Raw genomic sequence first — 26,288 nt, 5'->3', positions numbered from 1 at the left:
AAGCCCCCTTATTAGTTATTTGTTATGTGGGTTTTCTAATGTAAATTGAACATGGATGAAGAGACTTCATCACAAAAGCAGGATTCCCCATATTCACCAGAACCACCACAGGAATTATAGAACAAGGATTTATCATAGGAGCAACTAATCTTACACAACTGTGAGAGAGGCTGGAAAAGTAAGGGGACAGTAGAAGGAGCTAATGAATCGGAGGAAATTACTAACCAGTTCTCCTGAAGCATCAGTGGGGACAAATAAGTTAACACCTACAAGAATACCTTCAGATGTCAAAGGGGACCACAAAGGGCCATGGCCATAGAACAATCTATGGCAGACCATATGTATATGCACCTCTTCATATCTACCACTCTAGTATTTCTGTAATCAAGTGTCTAGTGGTAGATCTTGTGCCTGTATCAGTCGACAGTTCTAGCATCTGGGAAGAAAAGGACACAGAGAGGGAAAGAATTAGGACACGTTGAAATCAAACAGCCTCTCTGTGCCTGTCACCTCATCTCACCATGATGATCTTTAGAGACTAATGGCACTTCTTTCCTTCCATCTTTGATACTATGGTCATAAACACATCCTTGTCAGTAGTGGTTCTGTTGTCTCTTATTGTAATTGAAATCATTTCATGTGATCCTATGTTATAAGGTTCTGTAATAGAATCATTCGTAATACTTGGAAGATAGGCCGCTCACCTTCATCTCTTTCTTCCTTCTGTTGACAACAGTTTTGCCCAGATTTGAAGTCCAAGTGAAAATGCCCAGGACTATTGGCTTTCTAGATGAAGAATTTGTGGTAACCGCCTGTGGCCTGTGAGTTAATTTTTTTTTATCCCATTGTTATTTCCCTGCTTTTTTGCATTGCAAATAACTGTTCACTGGATGTCAAGGTATTTTAGTTAGAGAATGAGTTTCTCCAACTAGGAAGCATGAGCACTTTTGCCACTAATAGTAAAAGTATTGACTGACCCCTGAAAATGTGCAAGACCACGTTTTAAGCTCCTTGCCCCTACTAACATCTTTGTTCTCACACTAACCTTGTGAGATGGGGATAGTTATCCTTAGTTTGCAAATGAGGAAACTGTAACACATAGAGGATTAAGAAAAACTTGCTCAAGTTTCTACATTCCGAAAATGGCAAACTAGAATTTAAATCCAACAGTCAGGCTCCAGAGCCTGAGCTTTTCACCCCTATCATACATTGCCTCTACAATTAAAAAAAAAAAAAAAAGAATCTAGCTTCATGAAACTTTCTACAACCCAGACACTGTGCCCAACTGAGTGCAAGACATTCAACTCAAGGTCATGCTCATGCTCACAAATTCTGTGTTATTCTGTGTCCTGTAATTCCCATGTTTTTATTGCTCCTGAATTCGGAAACTATGGAAAATTAGAAAAAAGTTAAGCAGAACTTTTCTTAAATAGATATATAATGTATAAATATGTAGATATATATAGATGTATATACGTGTCAGTTATTTCTTCCCTGGTTGCCTTTAGGCGCAGTAAGACAGTCTTCACATGTACTGAAGAGAGACACTTTACCACTTGGTTTTGAAAGCAATGTGATGATCATCACATTTTCATCTTTCTCTCCAATTTTGATGCTTTAGATCTTTTCCTCTGAAGGCGGAGCACTTTCAGTCAGTTTTAAAGATTCCACAAAGTGAGATTCAGTAAATAATTTATTGCTTTATTACCACTTCTAGAAACTGGGGGTGGGAGGGCTATAAGTAGAGGAGGATCAGGGCCAGGAAGCCAACTCTCATCTACATTACCTCACAGTTTTGGCTAAAGCAACAGGTCTCAAACTTAGGTGAGCATCAGAATCTATTGAGGTGAATATTTAAAATGTAGTTTCCTTGGCCACACCTTTAGAGATTCCAATCATGAATCTAAAAAAAGATTGAGGACTCTGAAGTGCAATATGTATCTCAGGTAATTTCAGGGTAGATGGTCCGTGAAGCATACTTAGAGAAAGTACATACTAATTTGGCTTCACATCATATCTTCATTCAGCCTGCCATGACAAGTACCACAGAATGGTTAGTTTATAAACAACAGTAATATATTGCCCACAGTTCTAGAGGCTTGGAAATCCAAGGTCAAGGTGCTGGCATGATCAGATTCTGGTAAAGGTTCTCTTTCTGGTTAACAGCTGGTTGCCTTCTTCCCATGTCCTTGTATGATGGAAAGGGCAAAAGATCTCTCTAGAGCCTCTTTTATAAAGGCACCAATTGCATTCGTAAGGGCTCCACCCTCATTATCTAAGCACCACCCAAAGACCTCACCCCTAATGCAATCATCCTTGGTGTTTAGGATTTCCACATACGAATTTGGGGGTGCAAACATTCCGAGTATACCATAGCATATCTTTCCAACAGATTTGGCAGAATCAGACTCAGTCATTATGATACTGTTCATTTGTAATATTTCTGTTCTGTAGCTAGTGCTTTTGAATATTTAAATTTCCATTTAAGTTCTCATTTATATTCTTAAAATATGCATTAATGAGAGATGACTTAGAAATATGCTATCTACATAGCCTTAAATTTTCCCCCCAAACAATTTATGAAGTGTTGTCAAACTAGAATTATAACATAGGTAACCTGATGGCAGAGAAAGAAGGAAATAAGACAGTCTTAGTAAAGCTTCAGCTGGAAGGGAGGAAAGATCCGGGAAAAACTACATTGTTCATTTTTCATTTGGAGGTGTTTCAAAAAGATTCAGTAATTATTTTCTCTCAGAGTTGTAGATGTATGTCCACTTAGATAATTAAGACATGGTCTCAGAATAAGTGCTTCTAAAGTACAAATGTGCCGGAGTCCAGCTCTAGTAGGTTCAAGAGTCCCTGAAGGATGGATGGTGTAGGCAAGAGAGGGATGAGAGAGCCACGAGATTCTTTCTGGTCACCAGCCAGGCATCTCCGCACTGTCTGAGACTCAACTTTATATTATGATTAAGTGTTTGGGGGGTGGCACAGAAGTGGCATTCTGATGATAAATTCTTTGATCAGTAAAAATTCTCCAGAACATTGATATTCATAACCTTATTATTATGATTTAGATAAGGGTACTCATGCTCATCCTATGAGGAAAGAAAGTATCTTTAGCATTCAGATACAAACAGGATAATGTTTTTAGCATAGTAAAGGCAAAAGTTAGTTCTTTGTGAACAGGGATCAATAGCCTGTTTATCGCTTAACAGGTTTTTCAGAAACGCGATGTTTGCTCTCATAACCACAAAAGAAGTTCCTACAGTAAGTTCCTTCACAAGGTGCAGCCAACATATCAAGGCCAGAATAAGTCACTCCCGATAAATCAACAAGGTGTCTTGGGTGTTGGTTCTCAAGAAGAAACAACTGAGTGGGGGTGGGTATCGGTCGTCATCTGATGGCAAGAGCCTTGCAAACTTGCCTTAACCTCACAAGGAGTTTTCTCAACTACTGAGTTCAGAAATGGCTCCCGACACAAATGTTATGGAAGGAATTATGACTGCTACAGATGAACAAGATGGATATATGCATGGATCCAATCATGTGAAAACATATCTGAGTTATTTATATTAAATATATTTTTGTCTATAATTGCTTGACTGCCGTAGATACACATATGGAAAGCCAGTCTCTGGTCTGGTGACGATTAATGTATGCAGAAAATATTCACGATACCGCTCCAACTGTCACGGAAGATATTCACAGAGTATCTGCGAAGAATTCAGTCAACAGGTATATGGAAACCACTCCCCCCAGGGCACTAACACCAGATCTTGTTTTCTCAGGGATTATAATGCAAAAAAGAATATCACACAGTTTAATACAATATTGTATTGTGAAAGCAGTACAACAGAGAGTAGTGTTTGAAGTGGTCACCTAGAAAAAAATGTAGAGTAAGGGAAGCATTGTAAGATTGCCTGGCAATTTTAGGAGCCCTCTTGAGAGTTGGATTCTTGAATTTATACTGGTATTTATTTGGCCAGTTTTATAATTCCTTCTGACAGCAATCAGGATGCCAGATATAAAGCCAGAAAATAATGTGGAAGAATCAAAGTTGGCTTTTATCAAATAACAGAAAAAGAATGTAGCCAATGTTAAGAATTTGGTCAGTGAGAAGAGGGCACCTGGCTGGCTCAGTTGGTTGAGTGTTGGACATTTGAACTCGGGGTTGTACATTCCAGCACCATTTTGGACGAAGAGCTTACTTAAAAAAAAAAAAAAAATTGGTTAGTAGGAGAATCAAATGAAATGTTGTAGAATCAAAAGGGCATGTGGAAAAATAAATATGAAGCCAGCATCAGATAAGAGAAAGAGACCTACAGGAACAATGAAATCCTCGATTACATCAAAGAAGATGCAATAACTAGAGAAAACCACAGAAAATAGAATATGTTGTGTTAAAAAAGAAATGTATAAACTACCGATTTCAGAGAAAGAGTACATAAAAGCCCAGAGAGTGACAATGAATGCGCATGATAAGTATATGGAAAAGAAAGTTATCAAAGCTACAGAGAACAAATAAATTAAAGGCTAGGATGATGAATATGAGAATAAATGTCAAGATAAACATCAATAAGCAAAATAAACATGAGAGGAAATTAGTTACAAAACTTCTAATATATCAGGGGCGCCTGGGTGGCTTAGTCGGTTAAGCGTCCAACTTTTGCTTGGGTCATGATCTCGCGGTTCGTAGTTCGAGCCCCGCGTCGGGCTCTGTGCTGACTGCCAGCTCAGAGCCTGGAGCCTATTTCAGAGTCTGTGTCTCCCTCTCTCTCTGACTCTCCCCTGCTCATGCTGTCTCTCTCTCTCTCCTAGAAATAAAAAAAAAAGGAGAAAAAAACAAAACAAAACAAAACTTTTAATATATCAGGGATAAGGGGTTAATTTTTATTTTCAAGTGAGTAAATTAAAATAGGATTAAGTAAATTAAGCATTACATTTTATTATGCAATAAATGTTTTCATGTAAATAAGTTAAAAAAGTGAAAACTTATCTTTCTTAAAATATGAATCCCAATATTTAGTTTGGAAATCTGATTACTATAATGATTCATCTATTCAATGAATATATGTTTTTATTAATGTCCTAGACATGAAGAAATGCAGTTAAGAAAATATAGTCCTTAGTGATGTTTAGATGAAGGTGGTCACAGAGGAGATGTTATGTCTTTTTTTATATATAATGTTTTACTGATTTTTTCTGAGAGAGACCAAGGGAGAAGGAGAGAGAGAATTCCAAGCAGACTCCATGCTATCAGCACAGAGCCCGATGTGGGGCTCAAACTTACAAAATGTGAGATCAGGACTTGAGTCAAAACCAAGAATGAGGCACTTAACCAACTGAGCCACCCAGGTGCCCCAGAGATATTATGTCTGAGCTGAGTTTAGAAGAGCAGTTATCTATTAGCCAAGATAACAATGGAAAAAGAATGTTATCCTCTGAGGAACAGCATTTGCAGATAGACAGAATTACAAAATATGTGGCACATTTGGAAACTGGGAAGTTTACTTGGGCAGAAGTGGAATAGGCTTTCAGCAGAGAAGAGGGAAGGCAGAGGCAATGAGTAACTCAATTTATGAAGAAATTTGATGTCATCTTTGGCTTGGGAAAGGATAAGCACCTAAAAGACGTTCAAAACATTTGTAAACTTTCCTTTGGCAGGAAATTTTGAACACAAAATTTTCATAGATTGATAACTGACTTTTTTGGCAGCAAATCAGAGGACCCAGGAATTCTCTTTTTTTCCTTTCAGGCAGACAGTAAAGGCTGTTTGACACAACTCGTGAAAACTAAAATATTCCAGCTGAGACAAAAGGGGTACGACATGGAGATACAAGTGGAAGCCAAGGTCAAAGAGGAGGGAACAGGTTGGTATTGTTTTTAAATATTTATTAATTTGTTAGACTACTAATTTATTAACCTTTTATCAAACTTCTATTTCAGGTAAAACATTTTGTAATTTCCAGGGACTATGGAACTAACATGGTCCCTGCAGTCCAGGAATTAGAAATCTAAAGAGAAATTACGTATATGTATGTATGTGTGTGTGTGTGTGTGTGTATGCATATATTTATAACCATAATAACATTTTCACAAGAAATGTAAAAACTAAGGGCACCTGAGTGGCTCAGTGGGTTAAGCATCCAAGTCTTGACTTTTGCTCAAGTCATGATCTCACAGTTGGTGAGTTCATTGGGCTCTGCACTGACAGTGTGGCATCTGCTTAGGATTCTCTCTCCCTCCCTCTCTGTCTGCCCTGCCCACACTTGCACTCTCTCTCTCTCTCTCTCTTTCAAAATAAAAAAATAAACATTAAAAAAAAATAAATGTAAAAAATAAAGGTCAAGTGAGCATAAAGAGAGATAATTAATTCTAATAAACAAAGTTTATAAAGTAGCTATGAGGTGATTTGTACAGAATGGATAATATTTTGAAAGCCAGCGATGAATCTGAAAATATAGGTCGGGGCTAAAGTGTGTAAAAAAGTAAATCATATGCGAAAAAATTAGACTTTATTATGAAAAGCCTTGGATATCTTAAGCCATATTGGAGTAGAATGTTCTAAATAAATTAATATTTTTAAAATATAATTCTAGCAAACATGAAAGGGACAGGCTAGATGAAACAATTTTAAGGTGTTACAATGTGATACATCATATTATTCAACATTGCTTCAAAGATTACAGATCTGGGGCCTGGAGAATGGAGATGCCATTAACCAAATAAGGAGTATATGAGAAAGAGAATGAGAATTTGTCAAAGATAATTAATTATAATTTGGTATATCAACATAGAAGATGATTCAGTTTCAAAGATAATTTTAAAAGAAAACCAGAGCAAAATCAGGACCAGAAATGTAAATCTGAAACAATTCCTATTGTATCTATATCCTTGTAAGAGTAAATCCAATTGTTCTGAAAGTGAACTCACGTAGCCTTGCTAAATTGAGGCTAGAGACAGACAAGGAGAGGCCCAAGGGCAGAAGTAATTACATTTAGGACATAGTATCAAATCAGTCTGAATAATAAAATTAGAAGTCCTAGGGGAATTTGGGGGGGGGGGGGGAATAGAGTTTCTTAGAAGACACTGGAAGGGTTTCAGTGGTACTGACATATGAAGTACTTCTGAGAATTCATTTGAATGAAGTCTGAGATGAGAATACTATAGTGGAGCAAATAAGAGATTTTTAGACTTTGATAGAACAATGCTTTTGATAATGAAGATAAAGTACAGATTACACTTCAATGAATGGAAAGGCACCAGGTGTTGTCTATACCTCGGAAGGGCCATACAGTGAAAAGAAGGGTCTTTCTGGGTAAGTAGTTTGTGATCGAAAATAAGCCTATTTTGAACATGATTCCACTGTAAAGAATCATATTGCATGCAAAAAGTCATGGAGGAGAAGGCAGGGATCTGAGACAGAAACAAAAACAGAGCAAGATCACAGAAGAGGTGAGAAAACTTAAGAACATAGATGGAGCAAGTAGGATACTTGCGAAACCAGAGGAATTGGGGGATGAGGTATAATCATTTTTTATACGAAGGTGAAGCTAATGTCAAGCTGCTCATATTTTCTAAGTGTGAGAAATTCTAGAAAGAAGAAGATATAGAATAGAGATAGTAATTTGTTAAGATGGAGTGAAGCTGGCTTGGAGGTAGGAGGTGAGTTGAATATATAGAACAGTTCAACTTCACTTATTTCTTTTTCAGAGTTGGAATTAACTGGGCATGGATCAAGTACAATCTCAAATACCTTAAGCAAATTGAAATTTACAAAAGTGGATATGTATTTTGGACGTGGGATCCCTTTTTTTGGACAGGTAAAATATCTTTTCAATAAAATCACAATGTGGGGGATGTGGCCTTTAAGAAAATTAATTTTTATACCCCAAAGTATAATTTATTATAAAAATAAATATTTATTTAGAGTGAGGAAAGAAATCATGGCAAATGACAAACTTAAAAGGCAAATACCATCACATCCAGAAAAACAAAGCACACTCTTATTAATTAACTTCTAACAAGCCTCTATAATACTTTTTCTTCTGTGAAGTTTGGCTGCATACTCTATGCTTGTTTATAAAAAATGATTTTGTTTTATAATTTTTTAAAGATACTCTTTCATCTAGATGATTGAATTTTTCATATTGATAGTTTTTAAAAGTTTTTTTTGAGCTTCAAAGATTAATATAGATAATAACATTGGTAAATTTTCAGACTGTTCCCAGCTTAGTAAGTAAGCCATAAGTTTCCTTTCATATAAGAGATATAAGCTTTCTAGGCATTTAAAATTTTCTTCTTTAGTAACTTATCTTTGAATTGATGGTTGAGAGGCAATTTCCTTATTTTAGTGACATTATGTATTTTATATTTTCTTCATTTATTGCAATGTTTTTGTCAAATTGGCAAGAAATTAATAAATGTATAGATATAGTTGGATAAGACCATTCAGACCAAGAGGAGAACATGAGAAAATTGAGGACTTTAAAAGATGAATATGACTTGGCCAGAAATTTAAGAAAGAAGGTAGAGTGGCCAAGGCTCTAGATTTGAAATAGTTTTTAAAGAGCAAGGAAGTGGGCTGCCTGGGAGGCTGAGTCAGTTGAAGGTCTGACCCTTGATTTCAGGTCAGTTCATGATCTCACAGTTCATGAGATAGAGCCAGAGTCAGGCACAGTGCTGACAGTGAGGACCCTGCTTGAGATTCTCTCTCTGCCCTCTCTCACTTGTGCCCTCTGTCTCAAAATAAATAAATTAACTTAAAAAAAATAAAGAGCAGGGGCATCTGGGTGGTTCAGTGGGTTGAGCGTCCGACTCTTAATTTCAGCTTAGGTCACAATCTCATGGTTCTTGAGTTCATGCCCCACATCCAGCTCCACGCTGCAGTGTGGAGCCTGCTTGGCACTCTCTCTCTCCCTCTCTGTCTTTCCCTTGCTTGTGCTCTCTCTCTGTCTCTCAATAATAGACTTAAAAAAAACTTTAAAAAATAAAATAAAGAGCAAAGAACTAAGAGGTAGCCAGTGTGACTGACTGAGATGGAAGATATAACTGGATTGACTGACTGCATAGTTGTAGGTAAGCCAGAATAGATCTTGAGGGCCGTTTAGAATAAGCTCAAAATTTTGTATTGAGGAGTTACTGAAGGTTTTAAGGAGAATAACAGGATCAATTTAGCTCAGGCACTACAGAGAATGGTTTGAAGCCAGCAGGAAGCAGGAAGAGGGTGTACTGTGTAAGATTAAATAAAAAGCTATTGGAAACCAGATGGAGAAAAATACTATGTTCTGTCATCCAAGAAAAGAGATGGAGTTAAAATTTTAAAAAAGCATTTATTTGGGGTTTCCGAATTGCAATTCAGGAAACATAAATTTGGGCAACAATTCAAATAGTGTCCCCTAAGAACAAAAATCAAGAGTTTTTCAAGATGAAGGAGGATTCTTATACATGTTTTTTAATGAGGAATTTTGATTGGTATTGGTGGCAGAAAACTAATCTAGACTGAATATAATTGGTTGCTAAGGCCATCACTGAGCAAAATCTTCTGTAGCATGTTGCAGGTGTTTGGGCTGAGTTTGGTCCATTTCCAAAGTTCAAGGTGCTTCCGGTGAGGATGTGCATAAGGCTCATCTCCTTAATGGTCTCCCAGCTCCACTGTAAACTTTTTGATAAGAGACCTTGTTTTATTTCACCCTCCACAGGTTTTAACTGGAATGGTAGCAATGGATCTGGAGAGAAGAAAATAGGAATAAAAGTGTTGAACGGGGAAAGATATAGCATTTGAGCAAGGGTTAGATACAGTCAGTCAAAGAGAGAAAACAATAAATAAATAAATAAATAAATAAATAAATAAATGCCTCTCGATATTGCTTCCTAAACTATGGGATGGATAGAAGAAGCATATACTGAGACAGAGAACACTGGGGAGGAAGAAAATTGGGAAAGATAAAATCATGAGTCCATTTTTGGATATTCTCAATTGTTTTGTGCTCAGGAAATAGCTAAATGGAAAGATCAAATAGTCTAGAGCTCAGAAAACAAATCTTACTCAGATTCTAAGATCTTCAGTAAATGACAGCTGCCAAGAGGTCAAGAGATGAACGCAACAAGGAATGGAAGACGCTATTGCTATATAACCCTTGACACCATCTATCACTTCCTCACTTCTAGGTTCTTCTAGTCAATGAGAAGGACCAGCCAATCCCCAATAAAACTGTGGTCGTCACTGTGAATGTAAATGCATTTCGTTCCACCTTTATCACGGATGAAAATGGTTTGGCGGACATTTCCATTGATACCAGCGACTTCACATTTCCTTCGTTCACAGTTACGGTAGGTGGGAAGGGATATCTGGGGCTGAAAAAAGATTGCTGCAGCCACATAATTTAAGGATATATGGGAAGCATGTAAATTCTATGGAAAAGAAGCGGCAACACAGGAGAAAATAGAAATTAAGCAACGTGGAGACCTAAATGATAAGAAAAAAATGATCTGCCAGAAAATTTTGACTTCAGATTGACTCCATTTACAACCTGCCCTAGACATTGATTTGATCGGTTTGACATTCCCTGGTAAAATTCAATATTTTCACAGTTTTATTAAAGATTATATTTTCTTGATTTCTTTGATGTATCGCTATTCCTTGGTTTCTGTAGAAGATTCGAATATCTTTATGCAGTTTATAGGCATAAGGGTATTAAGAAAAAGTAATTGATCTTGACTGTGAGTGAATATTATCTACTGAATCAGTATGGCACAAGCTTAAATAAACTTAGGAAAAGTCACCCACAGATTATGCTTTATTTGGGAAAACAGACTATCATGGAGCCAAATAAAAACGGTTCACATAAAATCTTCAGTAAATGACAAGGGTGATCAATGTACACATAGTGTATACTAACAAATGGCCTTTTTAAGACCTTTCTTCTTTCTACTAGGTCACTTACAAAGAGAATACCCACTGTTTTGATGACTGGTGGCTTCAAGAATTTCATACTTCAGCACAGCACACTGTAAGGCATATTTCTTCCCCAAGCAAGAGTTACGTACACCTTGAATCTGTTACTGGTACTGTGGCTTGTGGACAAATCCAGGAAATCCGGGCACAGTACATCCTGAATGAAGAGATTCTGAAGGATGAAAAAGATTTGACCTTCTATTATTTGGTAAGAACAGAAGTAACTCATCCTGACTGTGTAGACCTCAAAAAGATTGAGTTCCTATCTAAGTATTATCCTTTGTAAGATAACAGTGTAGACCTTTTACTTTCCTTGTTTTTATGCGTGAAGAGAAGTGGCTTCCAAATACATTATTAATGCTTTAATTTCTCATTTATGTTCTGGTCTCCACTGGAATTTCTAAGCTTTTTTCTGAGTTCCAATGGAAAATTATTGAATGAAAAAGGAAAAAGCCAGGGGAAAATGTCTTGTTAGACAAAAATAATGTTATTCTTAGAACTCAATAGGTGACTAAGCAAAGGATAAGAAATCAAGAATTTATTCAACAGGAAATAAAATGATAGACAGTCTTCTGGAAAATATTCAATTTTGTCAATTCAAATTTTATTCAACTTGACATTAATTGAAGAGGTGAAAAATAAAACCATAAAACAGTAGCATTTTACACCTGTAAAGCTTCTACATAATTTACAAAGCTCATGACTGGTGTAACTGCAGGGAAAAGTGCATTGACAGGCATATCATAAATCAATATGATACTTTTGAGGCCAATAACCCTATTTGTGCCCTGAGCTTAAAAATATAATCCAAAATGGTAGTTACTCAAGAAAGTCATTTTAAAAAGAAAAATTTATGTGTACAAAATTCTATATAGGAAGATTGACTATAAACAGTAGTTTTTAAATGTTATTGAAAAGTTAAAAAAAACTGACATTAAGTTAGAATCTTAGTTTTATTGTTTGTTAGTTATGTGATCTTGGGCAAATTACCTGATCTCATTTGTAAAGACAAATGTCAATCATCTTACCTGAATACTAGCAATGCGATTTATACCCACTTCATGGGAATACTGTGCACATGAAATAAAATCCTATAACCAAATAATTTACCTCAATGCCTGGCACACAGAGAGTGTCAATACATTCAGTTTTTTCACAATAGAGAATACTTACATATATTTTATATCGTTCTGCCTTTAATGTATATTGCCTGGTGAATGTTTAAAATATTTGTTGAAAGAATATCTGAATTTGCACGGGAAGAAATAGAAAATCTGAACAGACCCATAACGAGTGAAGAAATCGAATCAGTTATCAAAAATCTCCCAACAAATAAGAGCCCTGGACCTGATGGCTTCCCTGGGGAATTCTACCAGACATTTAAAACAGAATTAATACCAATTCTTCTCAAGCTATTCCAAAAAATAGAAATCGAAGGAAAACTCCCGGACTCATTTTATGAAGCCAGCATCACTCTGATTCCCAAGCCAGACAGAGATCCAGCAAACAAAGAGAACTACAGGCCAATATCCTTGATGAATATGGATGCAAAAATTCTCAACAAGATCCTTGCAAATCGAATCCAGCAGCATATCAAAAGAATCATCCACCAAGATCAAGTGGGATTCATTCCTGGGTTACAGGGCTGGTTCAACATTCGCAAATCAATCAATGTGATACATCATATCAATAAAAGAAAAGATAAAAACCATATGATCCTGTCAATAGATGCAGAAAAAGCATTTGACAAAATACAGCATCCCTTCTTAATAAAGACTCTCGAGAAAGTTGGGATAGAAGGAACCTACTTAAACATCATCAAAGCCATCTATGAGAAGCCTTCAGCTAACATCATCCTCAACGGGGAAAAACTGAGAGCTTTCCCCCTGAGATCAGGAACACGACAGGGATGTCCACTCTCACCACTGTTGTTTAACATAGTGCTGGAAGTCCTAGCATCAGCCATCAGACAACAAAAGGAAATCAAAGGCATCAGAATTGGCAAAGAGGAAGTCAAACTTTCACTCTTCGCAGATGACATGATACTCTACATAGAAAACCCGACAGACTCCACCAGAAGCCTACTAGAACTGATCCAAGAATTCAGCCAAGTTGCAGGGTACAAAATCAACGTACAGAAATCGGTTGCATTTTTATACACCAATAATGAAGCAACAGAAAGAGAAATCAAGAAACTGATCCCATTCACAATTGCACAAAAAACCATAAAATACCTCGGAATAAACCTAACCAAGGATACAAGAGATCTGTATGATGAAAACTATAGAAAACTTATGAAGGAAATTGAAGAAGACACAAAGAAATGGAAAAACATTCCATGCTCATGGATAGGAAGAATAAATATAGTTAAGATGTCATTACTACCTAAAGCACTCTACACATTCAATGCAATTCCAATCAAAATTGCACCAGCATACTTCTCAAAACTAGAACAAACTATCCAAAAATTTGTATGGAACCACAAAAGACCCCGAATAGCCAAAGTAATACTGAAAAATAAAACCAAAACGGGAGGTATCACCATCCCAGACTTCAGCCTCTACTACAAAGCTGTCATCCTCAAGACAGTATGGTATTGGCACAAAAACAGACACATAGACCAATGGAACAGAATTGAGAACTCAGAAGTGGACCCAAAAGTATACAGCCAACTGATCTTTGACAAAGCAGGAAAGAATATCCAATGGAAAAAAGACAGCCTTTTTAACAGATGGTGTTGGGAGAACTGGACAGCAACATGCAGAAGAATGAAACTAGATCATTTTCTCACACCATGCACAAAAATCAACTCAAAATGGATAAAGGACCTGAACGTGAGACAGGAAACTATCAACACCCTAGAGGAGAAAGCAGGAAACAACCTCCTTGACCTCCACCGCAGCAACTTCTTACTTGACACATCCCCAAAAGCAAGGGAATCAAGAGCAAAAATAAACTGTTGGGACCTCATCAAGATTAAAAGCTTCTGCACAGCCAAGGAAACAACCCAGAAAATTAATAGGCAACCAACGGAATGGGAAAAGATAGTTGCAAATGACATATCAGATAAAGGGTTAATATCCAGAATCTATAAGGAACTCACCAAACTACACGCCCGAAAAACAAACAACCCAGTGAAGAAATGGGCAGAAGACATGAACAGACACTTCTCCAAAGAGGACATCCAGATGGCCAACAGACACATGAAACGATGCTCAGCATCCCTCCTCATCAGGGAAATACAAATCAAAACCACACTGAGATACCACCTCACGCCAGTCAGAGTGGCTAAAATGAGCAAATCAGAGAACTCTAGATGCTGGCGAGGATGTGGAGAAACGGGCACCCTCCTACACTGTTGGTGGGAATGTAAACTGGTACAGCCCCTCTGGAAAACAGTGTGGAGGTTCCTCAGGAAACTAACAATAGAACTCCCTTATGACCCAGCAATAGCACTGCTAGGAATTTACCCAAGGGATACAGAAATGCTGAGGCATAGGAGCACATGTACCCCAATGTTCATAGCAGCACTCTCCACAATAGCTAAAACATGGAAAGAGCCTAAGTGTCCATCAACAGATGAATGGATCAAGAAGATGTGGTTTATCTATACCATGGAATACTACATGGCAATGAGAAACAATGAAATCTGGCCATGTGTAGCAACATGGATGGACCTTGAGGGTGTTATGCTGAGCGAACTAAGTCAGGCAGAGAAGGACAAATATCATATGTTTGCACGTATAGGAGGATTAGGAGGAACTTGACGGAGGACCATGGGGGAGAAGAAGGGGGAAAGTGGTGGGGGAAAGGGAGAGAGGCAAACCATGAGAGACTCTTGAATGCTGAGAACAAACTGAGGACTGATGGGTGTGGGGGGAGAGGGGAGATGGGCATGGAGGAGGGCACTTGTGGGGACGAGCACTGGGTGTTATATGGAAACCAACTTGACAATAAACTATTTGTAAGAAAAAAAAGAATATGTGAATTTGATGTATTAATATTCAAGACAAATAGCAAATATTAAATGAAATACTGAAACATTGCAAAACATATATTTGTTATTTAAAGTATGTAACTGTATATAGGAAAATGTTGAAAGAGAACTTTAGTGTTCAAAACTTCTGTGTTGCAGTAGTGAGATCATTTATTTATATATTTTAAATACCCTCATGTAAGTTTAATATGTGCCTTTTAAAATGATAATGGATATATTTCCCTCTTCAGATCAAAGCAAGAGGAATCATCGCCCGATCAGGAACCCATGTGTTGTCCATTGAGCGAGGAAACAGTAAGTACTTCCAGGATTTCCTTTTTTTTTCTCTCATATACTCAAATCCTGAACATTTTAGCAAGATGGAGTATTTTCACATTTTACATTTACATTTTACAGAGGTAATGGTCACCAACCTTCTTCCATCACCCAAAGATGAGGAAGCTAGTACAAAATAAATAAATATTTTAAAAGGTTGGGCGGGGGGAACTTGAGTGGCTCAGTCACTGAGGCGCCTGACTCTCGATTTCAGCTCAGGTTGTGATCTCACAGTCGTGAGATCAAGCCCTGTCTCAGTTCCACACTGGGCGTGGAGCCTGCTTGGGATTCTCTCTCTCTTTCTGCCCCTCTCCCCACTAGCAGTCTCTCTCAAACATTCAGAAGGATGGCACATTAGGTTCATTTTAGTCCATTTAGTATTTTTTCTTCTTTTTCTAACATTTCCATATTTTAAATTTTATTCCTAAAGTACAATCTATTTAGTTTATAATTAAATGTTTTTAAATGAATATATTTTTATTAAAATATTAATTTTTATTAACTTATTTATTTAAAAGTGCAGAAAATCACTAAAGAAAACCTTTACTGTGTATGTCTTTGTATTTATTTCCTATTGCTGCCGTGATAGATTACCACCCGCTTTCTGGCTTACAACTGTGCAGATTCATCATTTATACTTCTGTAGGTCAGAAGTCTCACGGGACTAATATTAGGGTGACAGCAGAACTGGCCGCCTTCTAGAGCTCTAAGGAGTTACCCCTTGTCCTTACCTTAGAATCTGCTGCATTCCTGTTTGTGGCCATTCTGTCTTCAACCCCAGGAGCACTTCATCTTCAAACCTCTCTCTTGCATTTCTGCTTCCTCTTTAAAGATCACCCAGATTCCATTGGGCTCACTTGGATAACCTAGGATAATCTTCCCCTCTCAAAGTCCTTGATGCAATCACATTTGCAAAGTCCCTTTTGCTATAACATGAACACCAGTTTTTCAGATTATAATATTTTGGGGGGAGCATTAATCTGCCTACCACAAACTACCCTCTGGCTGCAAAGATTCACATCCATCCCATATGCAAAGTACACTCACCTCATCCTAAAGCTCTAAAAGGCTCAATCCTTTATAGCATTAACTCCAGTCCAAAATCTCATGTAGGTCTCATCAGCTCAAAAGTCCCAAATATCATCACGTTAATTATCTAATTTGGATATTGGTGGGGCCTTAGGTGTAATGCTTTCTAGGACAAAAAGAGTCATCAGTCCCAAGAAATTTTGAAAGCTGGTTGGACCAACAACGTTAGGTTTCAGGTCCTGCTTAAGCTGTATCCTATAAGTATGTGCATGTGATATTTTCATTGGTGCTCAGTTCAAAACATTTTCAAATTTCTCTTTTGAGTTCTTCTTTGGACTATGGGTGATTCATAAAATAAATTTTTTTTTAGTTTCTAAATATTGAGACATTTGTCAGAAACTTTGCTTAGTGATTTCTAACTTAATGCCATTGTGATCATTTCTTTTAAATTTACTGAGACATGTTCTATGTCCCCAAATATGGTCTATCTCGATAAATGTTAGAACTTCTATTCTTCTGCTCCTCAGTGTTTTCTATTGTCATTTCAGCCAAGTTGGTTCACAACATTTTTATATCGTACATGGCACTTTCCTTCTGAGTTTTCTTGAATCATCAACATCTCTTGATTTCTGTTATCCCAGGAAGAATAATTAACTTTAAAAAAAAAAAAGGTCTGTTACAAAACAATGAATATATTTGGTCTGTTGATTTGTTATGTGTCCCTAGGCTAAATCTTATAAATAGCTTCCCTTTTTCTATTCATTTGTAAAGTTATAGGCTATCGTTTTACAAAGACAAAATAATAATAAAATAAAAACTTTTATTAGCAGCATATTTTGGAATCAAAAAGCTCATTCACCCAAGATGAGTCAGTATATCCAGGAAAAAAATGAAGAGTACATGTTACAAAAATTAAAATGTGTTTGATCTTTTATCTTTGGAACCCCATTTTGTGTCCTTGGCACACAGTAGGCATACAAGAAATATTTTTAAAGTAATTCATAAATAAAGGATAGGCTACTGTTTACAACTTGTGGGAGCTAAACTTTATTTAAAGTTTATATATTCGAACTATATTTGAAGAGAACTCAATTTGAAGATAATATATCTTCCTGTCTTGATATATCTCTATAATAAGAATTTTGGATAAAAACCTTAATGAGTCCATGCTCTCAAAATGCCCTCAAGAAGTTGTTATGCTTTTTTAAATGTTTATTTATTTTTGAGACAGAGAGAGACAGAATGAGAGTGGGGGAGGGACACAGAGAAAGGGAGACACAGAATCCAAAGAAGGCTCCAGGCTCTGAGCTGTCAGCACAGAGCCCAATGTTAGGCTCAAGTGAATAACCATAAGATCATGACCTGAGCCAAAGTCGGATGTTCAACCAAATGAGTCACCTAGACGTCCCTGTTGTTATGCTTTTTATACGCTCTTAATGTGGTTTTAGTATTATGGTTTCAAATTATTTTATTGAAGTATAATTAACACAGTTATATTAGTTTTAGGTGTACAATGTATTGATTTGACAGTTCAGTACATTATTCAGTGCTCCCATGATAAGTATAGTCACCGTCTGTCATCATACAGCATTACTACAGTATTATTGACTATATTCCTTATGAGATTTTGTCATTTGTGACATCATGGATGGACATAGAGGGTATTATGCTAGATGACCAAGTCAGGAGTTTCCAATTTATTTTGACCCTGCTGTTTCTGTGCATCTTCACCCCAAGCTGTCCTCCAATCTTCTAAAGATACAGGAAAGCTATAATTTTGAAAGAATTTTCTGCCACAAAGAACTTAGACCATTTATGAGAAAATTAAGTATGTCCATCATATAAGCACTATGTAATGCACACAAAAAGAAACAACTAAGATAAATATAGGCAATTCGTGGATAAAAAATCAGAGTCACACATTGTTTTGTATGTAATTATTTGTACCTGTATCTCAGCAGTATTGAAAAATGACCTGAAGGTAGAGATTAGGTTGCATTCTTTGCCTTATCCTTATGGATATGACAGGAATTGGGTTAATTTGGATCACAAATAGAAATAATTAAAGATATCTAGAAGTTCTCTCTTGATTTCTTTCTTAAGAAATCTTTTTTTTTTTCCTTCCAGGATTTTACTTAAATCCTGGTTAAGTGCACCTTTCTGTTTTTAAATGGAAAAAAGATTTAAGACTCTGCTGTGGAGAACAAAACTGAGGGTTGTAAGAGGGGCGTGGGTAGGGGATGGGCCAGATGGGGGATGGGCATTGAGGAGGGCTTTTGGGATGAGCACTGGGTATTGTATGGAAGTGATGAATCACTAAATTCTACTCCTGAAGCCAATGCTACACTATATGTTAACTAACTTGAATTTAAGTTTTTATCCACGAATTGCCTATATTTATCTTAGTTGTTTCTTTTTGTGTGCATTACATAGTGCTTATATGATGGACATACTTAATTTTCTCATAAATGGTCTAAGTTCTTTGAGGGCACTTGTGGGGATGAGCACTGGGTGTTATATGGAAACCAATTTGACAATAAACTATTTGTAAAAAAAAAAATAAAAATTAAATAAAAATTTAAAAAATTAAAAAAAATAAAAACAGAAAGGTGCTTTAAATGTTTTTTTCTACTTCAGCAGAGGAACAATTTGTCCTACGCTTTTAAGGAAAAGTGTCATTGGTTCAGCATGTAGGTACTAAACACTACTACATCCACAATGGTATCAATCCAAGTCTTCCCTTACTTTAGTGTGATCCAAATATTAGAAGTTAAGTAACTAGAGACGTTCTTCTTTACAAAGTTGAGAACTCATCCCTCTTCTAATCAATTATCTTGAACATTTTTTACTCTACAGTGAAAGGGGTATTTGCCTTCTCCTTTCAAGTGGAGCCAGATATTGCTTTTGCTGCCCAGTTGCTCCTTTATTCTATTTTGCCTAATGGAGAAATTATTGCTGACACAAAAGAAATCGACACTGAAAACTGTTTTGCCAATAAGGTGAGTCATTTGCATAAGCAGTCCTTTTATTTATCTTCCTTTTTGAAGCATGGAAAAGAAAGATGTCGTGTACGTTTTTTTTTTAAATATTTTTATTTATTTCTAGGAGAGAGACAGCGTGAGCAGGGGACGGTCAGGGAGAGAGGGAGATACAGATTCTGAAATAGGCTCTAGGCTCTGAGCTGGCAGTCAGCACAGAGCCCGACGCGGGGATCGAACCCACGAACCACGAGACCATGACCTAAGCGAAAGTCGGACACTTAACCGACTAAGCCACCCAGGCGCCCCATGTCGTGTACATTTTTAAAACTGCCATATAGTGCTTCTGGAACATTCCAGAGACTGACAGTGATGCCATACCCTGAGAGGGCTAGTGAAGAAACTCAAAGCACATGACCCTAGACACAATGTTTTACAAGTTTCTTGTTATATCATATCCATGTGGAATTCAAAATCTATTCTGTTATAAAACCTGAAGAGTTTTAATTTTGACATGTTTTGCTCCCCAAATTTTCAGTTAACGAAGGATGCTTCTCAAGGGTGTGTCCATTTTATCCCATCATACCCCTGACACACCTCAATGTATGATTGCAGGAACCAGTAACTCATTGTGAGTTTAAATTCAGCTCGATAACAGAGGGCATAAAGTATGTGCCCCACGTTGAGAAAGAGCCTGGGCACTCTAATAACGACTAGAGCATAAAAATCTATCATACTTGAAAAACCTAACATACTTGCATATTTCCAAAGAATATATAGTTGCAACAAGAAGCCTGTATCCCAACAAAATTTAGGTGCTTAACAATAGCAATCAGATAGCATCCACCGACTTCACTTACCTTTTTAAAATTATACCTAGGACTCTTTAACATGAATTTTATGGACATTAAAACTATGCATTTAGGGGCGCCTGGGTGGCTCAGTCAGTTAACTGTCCGACTCCTGATTTGGGCTCAGGTCACAATCTCACGGTTCCTGAGTTCAAGCCCCACACTGGGCTCTGCAGTCACAGCACAGAGCCTGCTTGGGATTCTCTCTCCCTCTCCACACCTGCTATGTGCCCATGCTATCTCTCTCAAAATAAATAAATAAACTTAAAAAGAAAACTATGCATTTATAGCAAGTGAACATTTCTGCAATGAGAATGGCATTAGATTATCTTCTAAAAAAATATAATGATCTAAGAAAAATACACAATGGATTCTGATATCAAATTTTAATTCCATCTTACTAAAGAACATAGCTTCTTCTGCAGTGTTCCATGTGAACCAAGAAGAAATTTCCTGTCTCAGACTTCAATGCCCTTGCTGCTTATTGTGGGCAGTTAGTTGGAATGGCCATCATATGCTACAGCTTTCGGCACCCTTCGCTCATTCCATCAGTGGTTTCTTGCTGTGGAAAACGTGTGACAATCCCTGAGTATCACAGAAACATGAGCCCCTGGACATTATTCTCAGTCTTTTCATATCAAATATCTTGTAACTTATCCATCAGGAGTAGACATAAGTGTGAGAACTGAAAAGTATTTAGAAGAAAGGTGACTATTTTTATTTACCACCTGAAGGTAGAAAAGAGAGCTATTAAAAAGTTAAACATTGAGGACCTTAGAAGGTAGGCAACCTGGCAGGTTGATGAAGAGAGTGAATTGCAGGCTGAGAATGTGAGAGAAGTTCCAGGTGAGTTTGAGACGTGTGTTCCCTCAAACCAATAATATACTTCAAGTATTCTCTTTAATCTTCAATGGGATAGAGAAAAACTGTTTTCCATCCAAAATTCATATCTCTTCTTTCTTACTTTAAAAATAACAGATTTTGTATGTAGGTTAAATACCATGTAACCCTTTAAATTGCCTGGCATTCTTAACTGGATATGATTATGTATTAAGGATAACATTGATTAACTCTCTCTTTCAAAAATAATTATATATTAAAAAAATTTTTTTATAAAGGGGCACCTGGGTGGTTCAGTTGGTTGAGCATACAGCTTCTGCTCAGGTCATGATCTCACAGTTTGTGGGTTTGAGCCCCATGTCAGGCTCTGTGCTGACAGCCAAATCCTGCTTTGGATTCTGTGTCTCCCTCTCTCTCTGCCCCTCTCCTGCTCAGGCTCTGACTCTCTCTCAAAAATAGATAAACATTAAATTTTTATGTTTTTTTTTTAATTTAAGAGAGAGAGAGAGAGTACAAGCAGGGGAGGGGAAGCAGGCTCCAGACTCTGAGCTGTCAGCGCAGAGTCCAATGCAGGGCTCAAACTCAGGATCAGTGAGATCATGACCTGAGTTGAAGTCAGACGCCCAACTGACCAAGCCACCCAGGTGCCCCCCAAATAAATAAACATTAAACAATTTTTTTTAAAGAACAGTTTTAGTATACAGGTTAAATACTATATAACAGTTTAAATTGCCTATCATTCTTAACTGGATAGAATTATTTATTAAGGATAACATTGATTAACTCTCTCTCAAAAATAAATAAACATTACAAACATTTTTAAAGGATAACACTGATTAATATAGATAAGTGCAGACTCTCAAACTATGCCTTAAAATTCTTTTGTGTTCTTGTATCAATAAAACTTTTACATTTTATAACGTAGCCACTTCTTGATTAATAGTAGTTTCAGTTGATTATAATCCCAAATAATTCATGTGTTCATTTGAAATAGGCACTCACAAACATATTTTCATACACTTAAATTTTCTAAAAATAAAAACAAACGTGTTTAAAACAGAATTCTCCATAAGCAATGTTTTCATAATATACTGAACTGCAGAGATGAATACTTCTTCATTTTGATAGTAAACCTATTCATGTTTTTCATATAGGTCTCATGATACATGAATCCAACTGTTACATTAATTCACAGACCACACAGCAGCATTATCAAGGTTAAATTCAGCAATCCAATTCAGATATTATTTTCACAAAGCATGCTGACATTTCACTCCAATCCAAATCAACTCACAGTTCAAGAATCTGGAAAGTTACCCAATGCTACTACAGACTCTAAATTCTAAATTATTTTCTTTTATAGTTTGAATATAAAATAAAACTCGGGCTCTACTCAAGAACTGTTTACAGAAACATAAGAAACGGATAGATTCACTGATCAGTGAGTTTCTCTTGGCCAAAGCACAATCAAATCTCTGAAAAAAAGTATGGATAATTTTCCATTATTTCATAGTTCTTATTCTTTATTCACAGTTCTTTGAATTTTCTCAACCAGTTAACTGTTAGGGTGCATATTAGATGTCTAGTTTTTTTTTTTTTAATAAGCCAACAAATCCCCACTCCTGATAAACAGCACTGTGCCCCTTTAGAATGCCAGATAACTAAGACTGCGACCTGGAGTCGACTTCAGGTGGCTGGTCTCAGAGGTGGAGTGTGACTTTCCATGCAAACTATACACATTCACCACAAAAACTCTGCAAGGAGACAGATCAACTACAGCAAAGTATGTAGCTTTGTCAGCAGTGTGCTCATATTCCCATTTGGGATTCTATTTCATGATCAAAACCAGTTTACACTTCACCAGTTATATAAGGACCAGGAAATCTCAGTCAACTGCAACTGTATTTTCATTTTATTCCAGAGATAGTTAACTGGCAGTCCCTAAATGTATGCACCTCTTAAGCCTGCTCCAAAACGGATGAAGGGAAACCAAGTGTGGAAAGAATTAGTCCTTGCCTGGGGTAGAAGAAAGTATTGAGGTTGTAATGCTTAGAACATTTGCTGTCATAATCATATCCTTTTCACAGGTTGGTTTGAGCTTCTCCTCAGTCCAGAGCCTGCCAGCCTCAAATATCAACCTGGAGGTCTCAGCCACTCGCCATTCTCTCTGTGGCCTCCGTGTTGTAGACCAGAGCGTTCTGCTGATGAAGCCTAGAGATGAGCTCTCACCTCAATTGGTGAGTCCCCTTTCAGCCTTGGATGTCAGAAAATGCACATCTACTAAGACCAGTTATAACTGAGATGACACATTCTTCAGAGCGTCAGGCACACTCTAGCAAGCTATGTATGAACTGGACTTAAATTCAGTTCCACAAAAGACATTGCACAAGGGGCTTAATGTAATCTCCTCTCACTTCATTCTCTCTCATAATATATTCTCAATGAGGGAGCAATATGGCTCCCTACTGCCTTCACCGCCTAGCATAGTACCTTATGTATAAAAGATGCTCAAAGCATTATTAATGAATGAATACATGAATACTAAATCTTTAAGGTGGTTAAGGTGGTTATTATTACCCTAATTTTATGAGTGAAGAAAACATAGCTAGGGCAGATAAAGCTACTCTAGAATATATATATGTATATAATGCACCACATCAAGGTAGTATGTGAAATGCCTGATTTTTAAGGTTTCCCTAAAATCTAGACACTTACTCACTGGTTTGAAGTATGGACAAAAGAGAGCCTCCATTCAAACTTGTCTTATAGAGATGTCTCTTGTAATAGAGGACTTTCAAAAAGTCCCTGTAGTTTACTTTAATTGTCCCTTCATTTATTTAACAAATCTTCACTGCATCTTCATTAGAGGCCGAATCCTGCTCTGGGAACGGCGGTTCTAATGGTGAACTTTCAGATACCGGTTTTGACCATCTTAGACCTATGGTCTTATGAGGCATTAAAATAGACAAGCAAGCAACACAAACATATAAACATATAATAGTTCCAAATTTGGGTAAGGATAATGAAAGAAATAAAAAAGATGCTGAGATAAAGAAAAAACAAGTTGGACATTGTCTCAAATGGTGATTCGGAGTATCTTCCTAGATGGTCAGAGAATGGGGGGGGGAAGGGGAGGTATTACAAAGAATGAGAGCAGCGTGTCAGAAGGGCTTGAGGTCAGAACAAGACTAGAGTGTTCTAAAAGGAAAAGGTAATAACCTAATAAATAATGGGGAGAGAAGAGGGTGGTAGAGACCGCAGGTGAAATGGAAAGTAAAGAAGATTGTGATGAGCTCTGTTAGCCTGGAGTGGAGTTTGGAGTTGACAGTAAATGCAATGGCAAATTTGAAGAGTTGTAAACAGAAGAGGGCCAATTCCGGTATCTGTAAAGGAGATACTGTTTGCTGGTGAGAGAATGAGAGCAAGAATGAAAGAAAGGGAACAATTAGTAGGCTATTGTAGGAGTGTAGACAAGAGGTAAACGCAGCCAGATTAGGAGGTCTGTGTGGAGGCCTGTGTTTATTTAATGGCCATGTGATTAAGCAGATGGCCTGCCCCCAGGCTCTGGGCAAAAACTGAACTGCGATTGGTTTATTTCTAGGTTGCCTGACATCTAGTTTTTTGTCAAGCTAGAGTTGGAACGAAAATCGTAGACTAAAACAAAAACAAAAACCTCAGTAAGAATTCAAAAGAACTTAATCATAGAAAGTGGGAAAAGGAATGAATTGGGAATTTACAGAGATTATTTCTGACTGTTGGGATTATAAGTGGCTTTTGTGCTTCTGTCACACTTCTCTGTACTGTCCAAGTTTTTGGCCTCTTTTTAAATGTAGGCATATTGGGAACACCTAGGTGGCTCAGCTGGTTAAGCATCTGACTCTTAATATCGGATCAGACTGTGATCTCATGGTTGTGAGATCGAGCCCCATGTTGGGCTCCACACTAGGCATGGCACTTACTTGGGATTCTCTCTCTCCCTCTCTTTCTCTGCCTCCGCCTATCTCTCAAAATAAATAAATAAACTTAAAAAATAAAATAAAAGGTCTTAAAATATTTTTATTTTATTTAAGTTTAAATAAACTTAAAAAATAAAAGGCATTTGGTCTAGGAGACAGGAGACTTGAGTTTTATTCTCACTCGACCAAAATGGGATCTGAGACTTTGATCAATTAATTTCATTTTTCTATGTGTTAATTTCCTTTGCACAACAAGGGATCAGGATGCATAACATTTATTATCTCCCTATGATTTATCTGTTTCTTTTTATCACGCTGGCATGGGAGCATTAAGTAAACACCATGATTTTTTGAATCCCAGATTGAACATTATCACACTAAAAATGAACTTAAAAAGGAAAACAAAACAAGAGTTTTCCCTTTCTTCTCTCACGTTGCAGGTCTATGATTTGCTGCCACCGAAGAAGGCCCCTACCTTTATGTACGGAGGTTTCATCGATGACGATGAAAATGATGAAAAATGTACCCATGTGAAAGACATAGTTCATGATGGAATTATTTATACACCAAAGTGGGGTGTAAAAGATGATGATGTTCTCACTATTTTTGCGGTAATTCATCTTCCCAAAAATATAAACAAAAATTGAGTTTTAAGTTTTGTTAAAATGGAGAACTAATAGACTTCTAAGCTATAGAATCTGATCCTGCCCCCCCCAAAAAAAAAACAAAGCTAAGATTAATAGAAAAACACTGGATCCTCAGAAGTATGGAGAACTTTGTATACATACAGATATTCATTCAATCATCAATTTATCTTGCACTCTTTAAACTGCAAACGATATGCTTGTAGGGTCCACAGCCTTACCCAAGTTGATCCCAAAGTTACTTACTGCTGTCATATCCCCCTCCCAGTGATTGTCAGAGATTCTAGTACATGAGAATAGTGAAACATTTTCCACAGTGAAAGGTGAGTACCTTATTGGTGGCCATTATATCAGTTTTTTGCACAATAAGATACAATGTTGAACGAATAAATGACTGAATACACAAAGTATAATACTTTCATCATCTTTACTGAAGTAAAATTTCAGGAAAACTGAAAGTAGTCTTTCACAAGGAAAAGATTTACAAACCTCAGGTCGTAATGTTAGCATGCCTGGGGTATGTTACATAAAATGTTTATTTTTCAGACAAACTGTAACCAGACAGTGTTATGAAGGAAGAATTTGTCCAGCTTGTGAGATTATACCTTATCGCACTACCAAAGAGGACTTAAAACTCTTATTGTATCTTGAGGAAAACATGCCCTTCTTCTGCAGCTCAGCAGAGAGCCATTTAAAATCTCCTTTTTCTAGAGCCTCCAGG

General features: G+C 36.9%; 1 protein-coding gene across 1 annotated transcript in view; it reads left to right on the top strand.

The window, feature by feature from the left end:
* Positions 1–26,288, top strand: part of LOC120226227 (pregnancy zone protein-like) — a 50,376-nt gene that overhangs the window by 5,480 nt on the left and 18,608 nt on the right. Inside the window, exons 7-16 of the mRNA XM_039224416.1 lie at positions 737–821; positions 3,612–3,735; positions 5,756–5,870; positions 7,714–7,823; positions 10,171–10,332; positions 10,938–11,165; positions 15,185–15,248; positions 19,155–19,297; positions 23,055–23,204; positions 25,364–25,534. Of these exons, the coding sequence (XP_039080347.1) occupies positions 737–821; positions 3,612–3,735; positions 5,756–5,870; positions 7,714–7,823; positions 10,171–10,332; positions 10,938–11,165; positions 15,185–15,248; positions 19,155–19,297; positions 23,055–23,204; positions 25,364–25,534 (1,352 nt within the window). The remainder of the gene's footprint in view (positions 1–736; positions 822–3,611; positions 3,736–5,755; positions 5,871–7,713; positions 7,824–10,170; positions 10,333–10,937; positions 11,166–15,184; positions 15,249–19,154; positions 19,298–23,054; positions 23,205–25,363; positions 25,535–26,288) is intronic.

The sequence above is a fragment of the Hyaena hyaena genome, unplaced genomic scaffold, assembly GCF_003009895.1.
Source record: "Hyaena hyaena isolate Hyena2069 unplaced genomic scaffold, ASM300989v1 scaffold_1631, whole genome shotgun sequence".
Classification (NCBI taxonomy): domain Eukaryota; kingdom Metazoa; phylum Chordata; class Mammalia; order Carnivora; family Hyaenidae; genus Hyaena; species Hyaena hyaena.
Note: the sequence above shows the minus strand (reverse complement) of the source record. Positions and strands in the feature narration are given on the sequence as shown.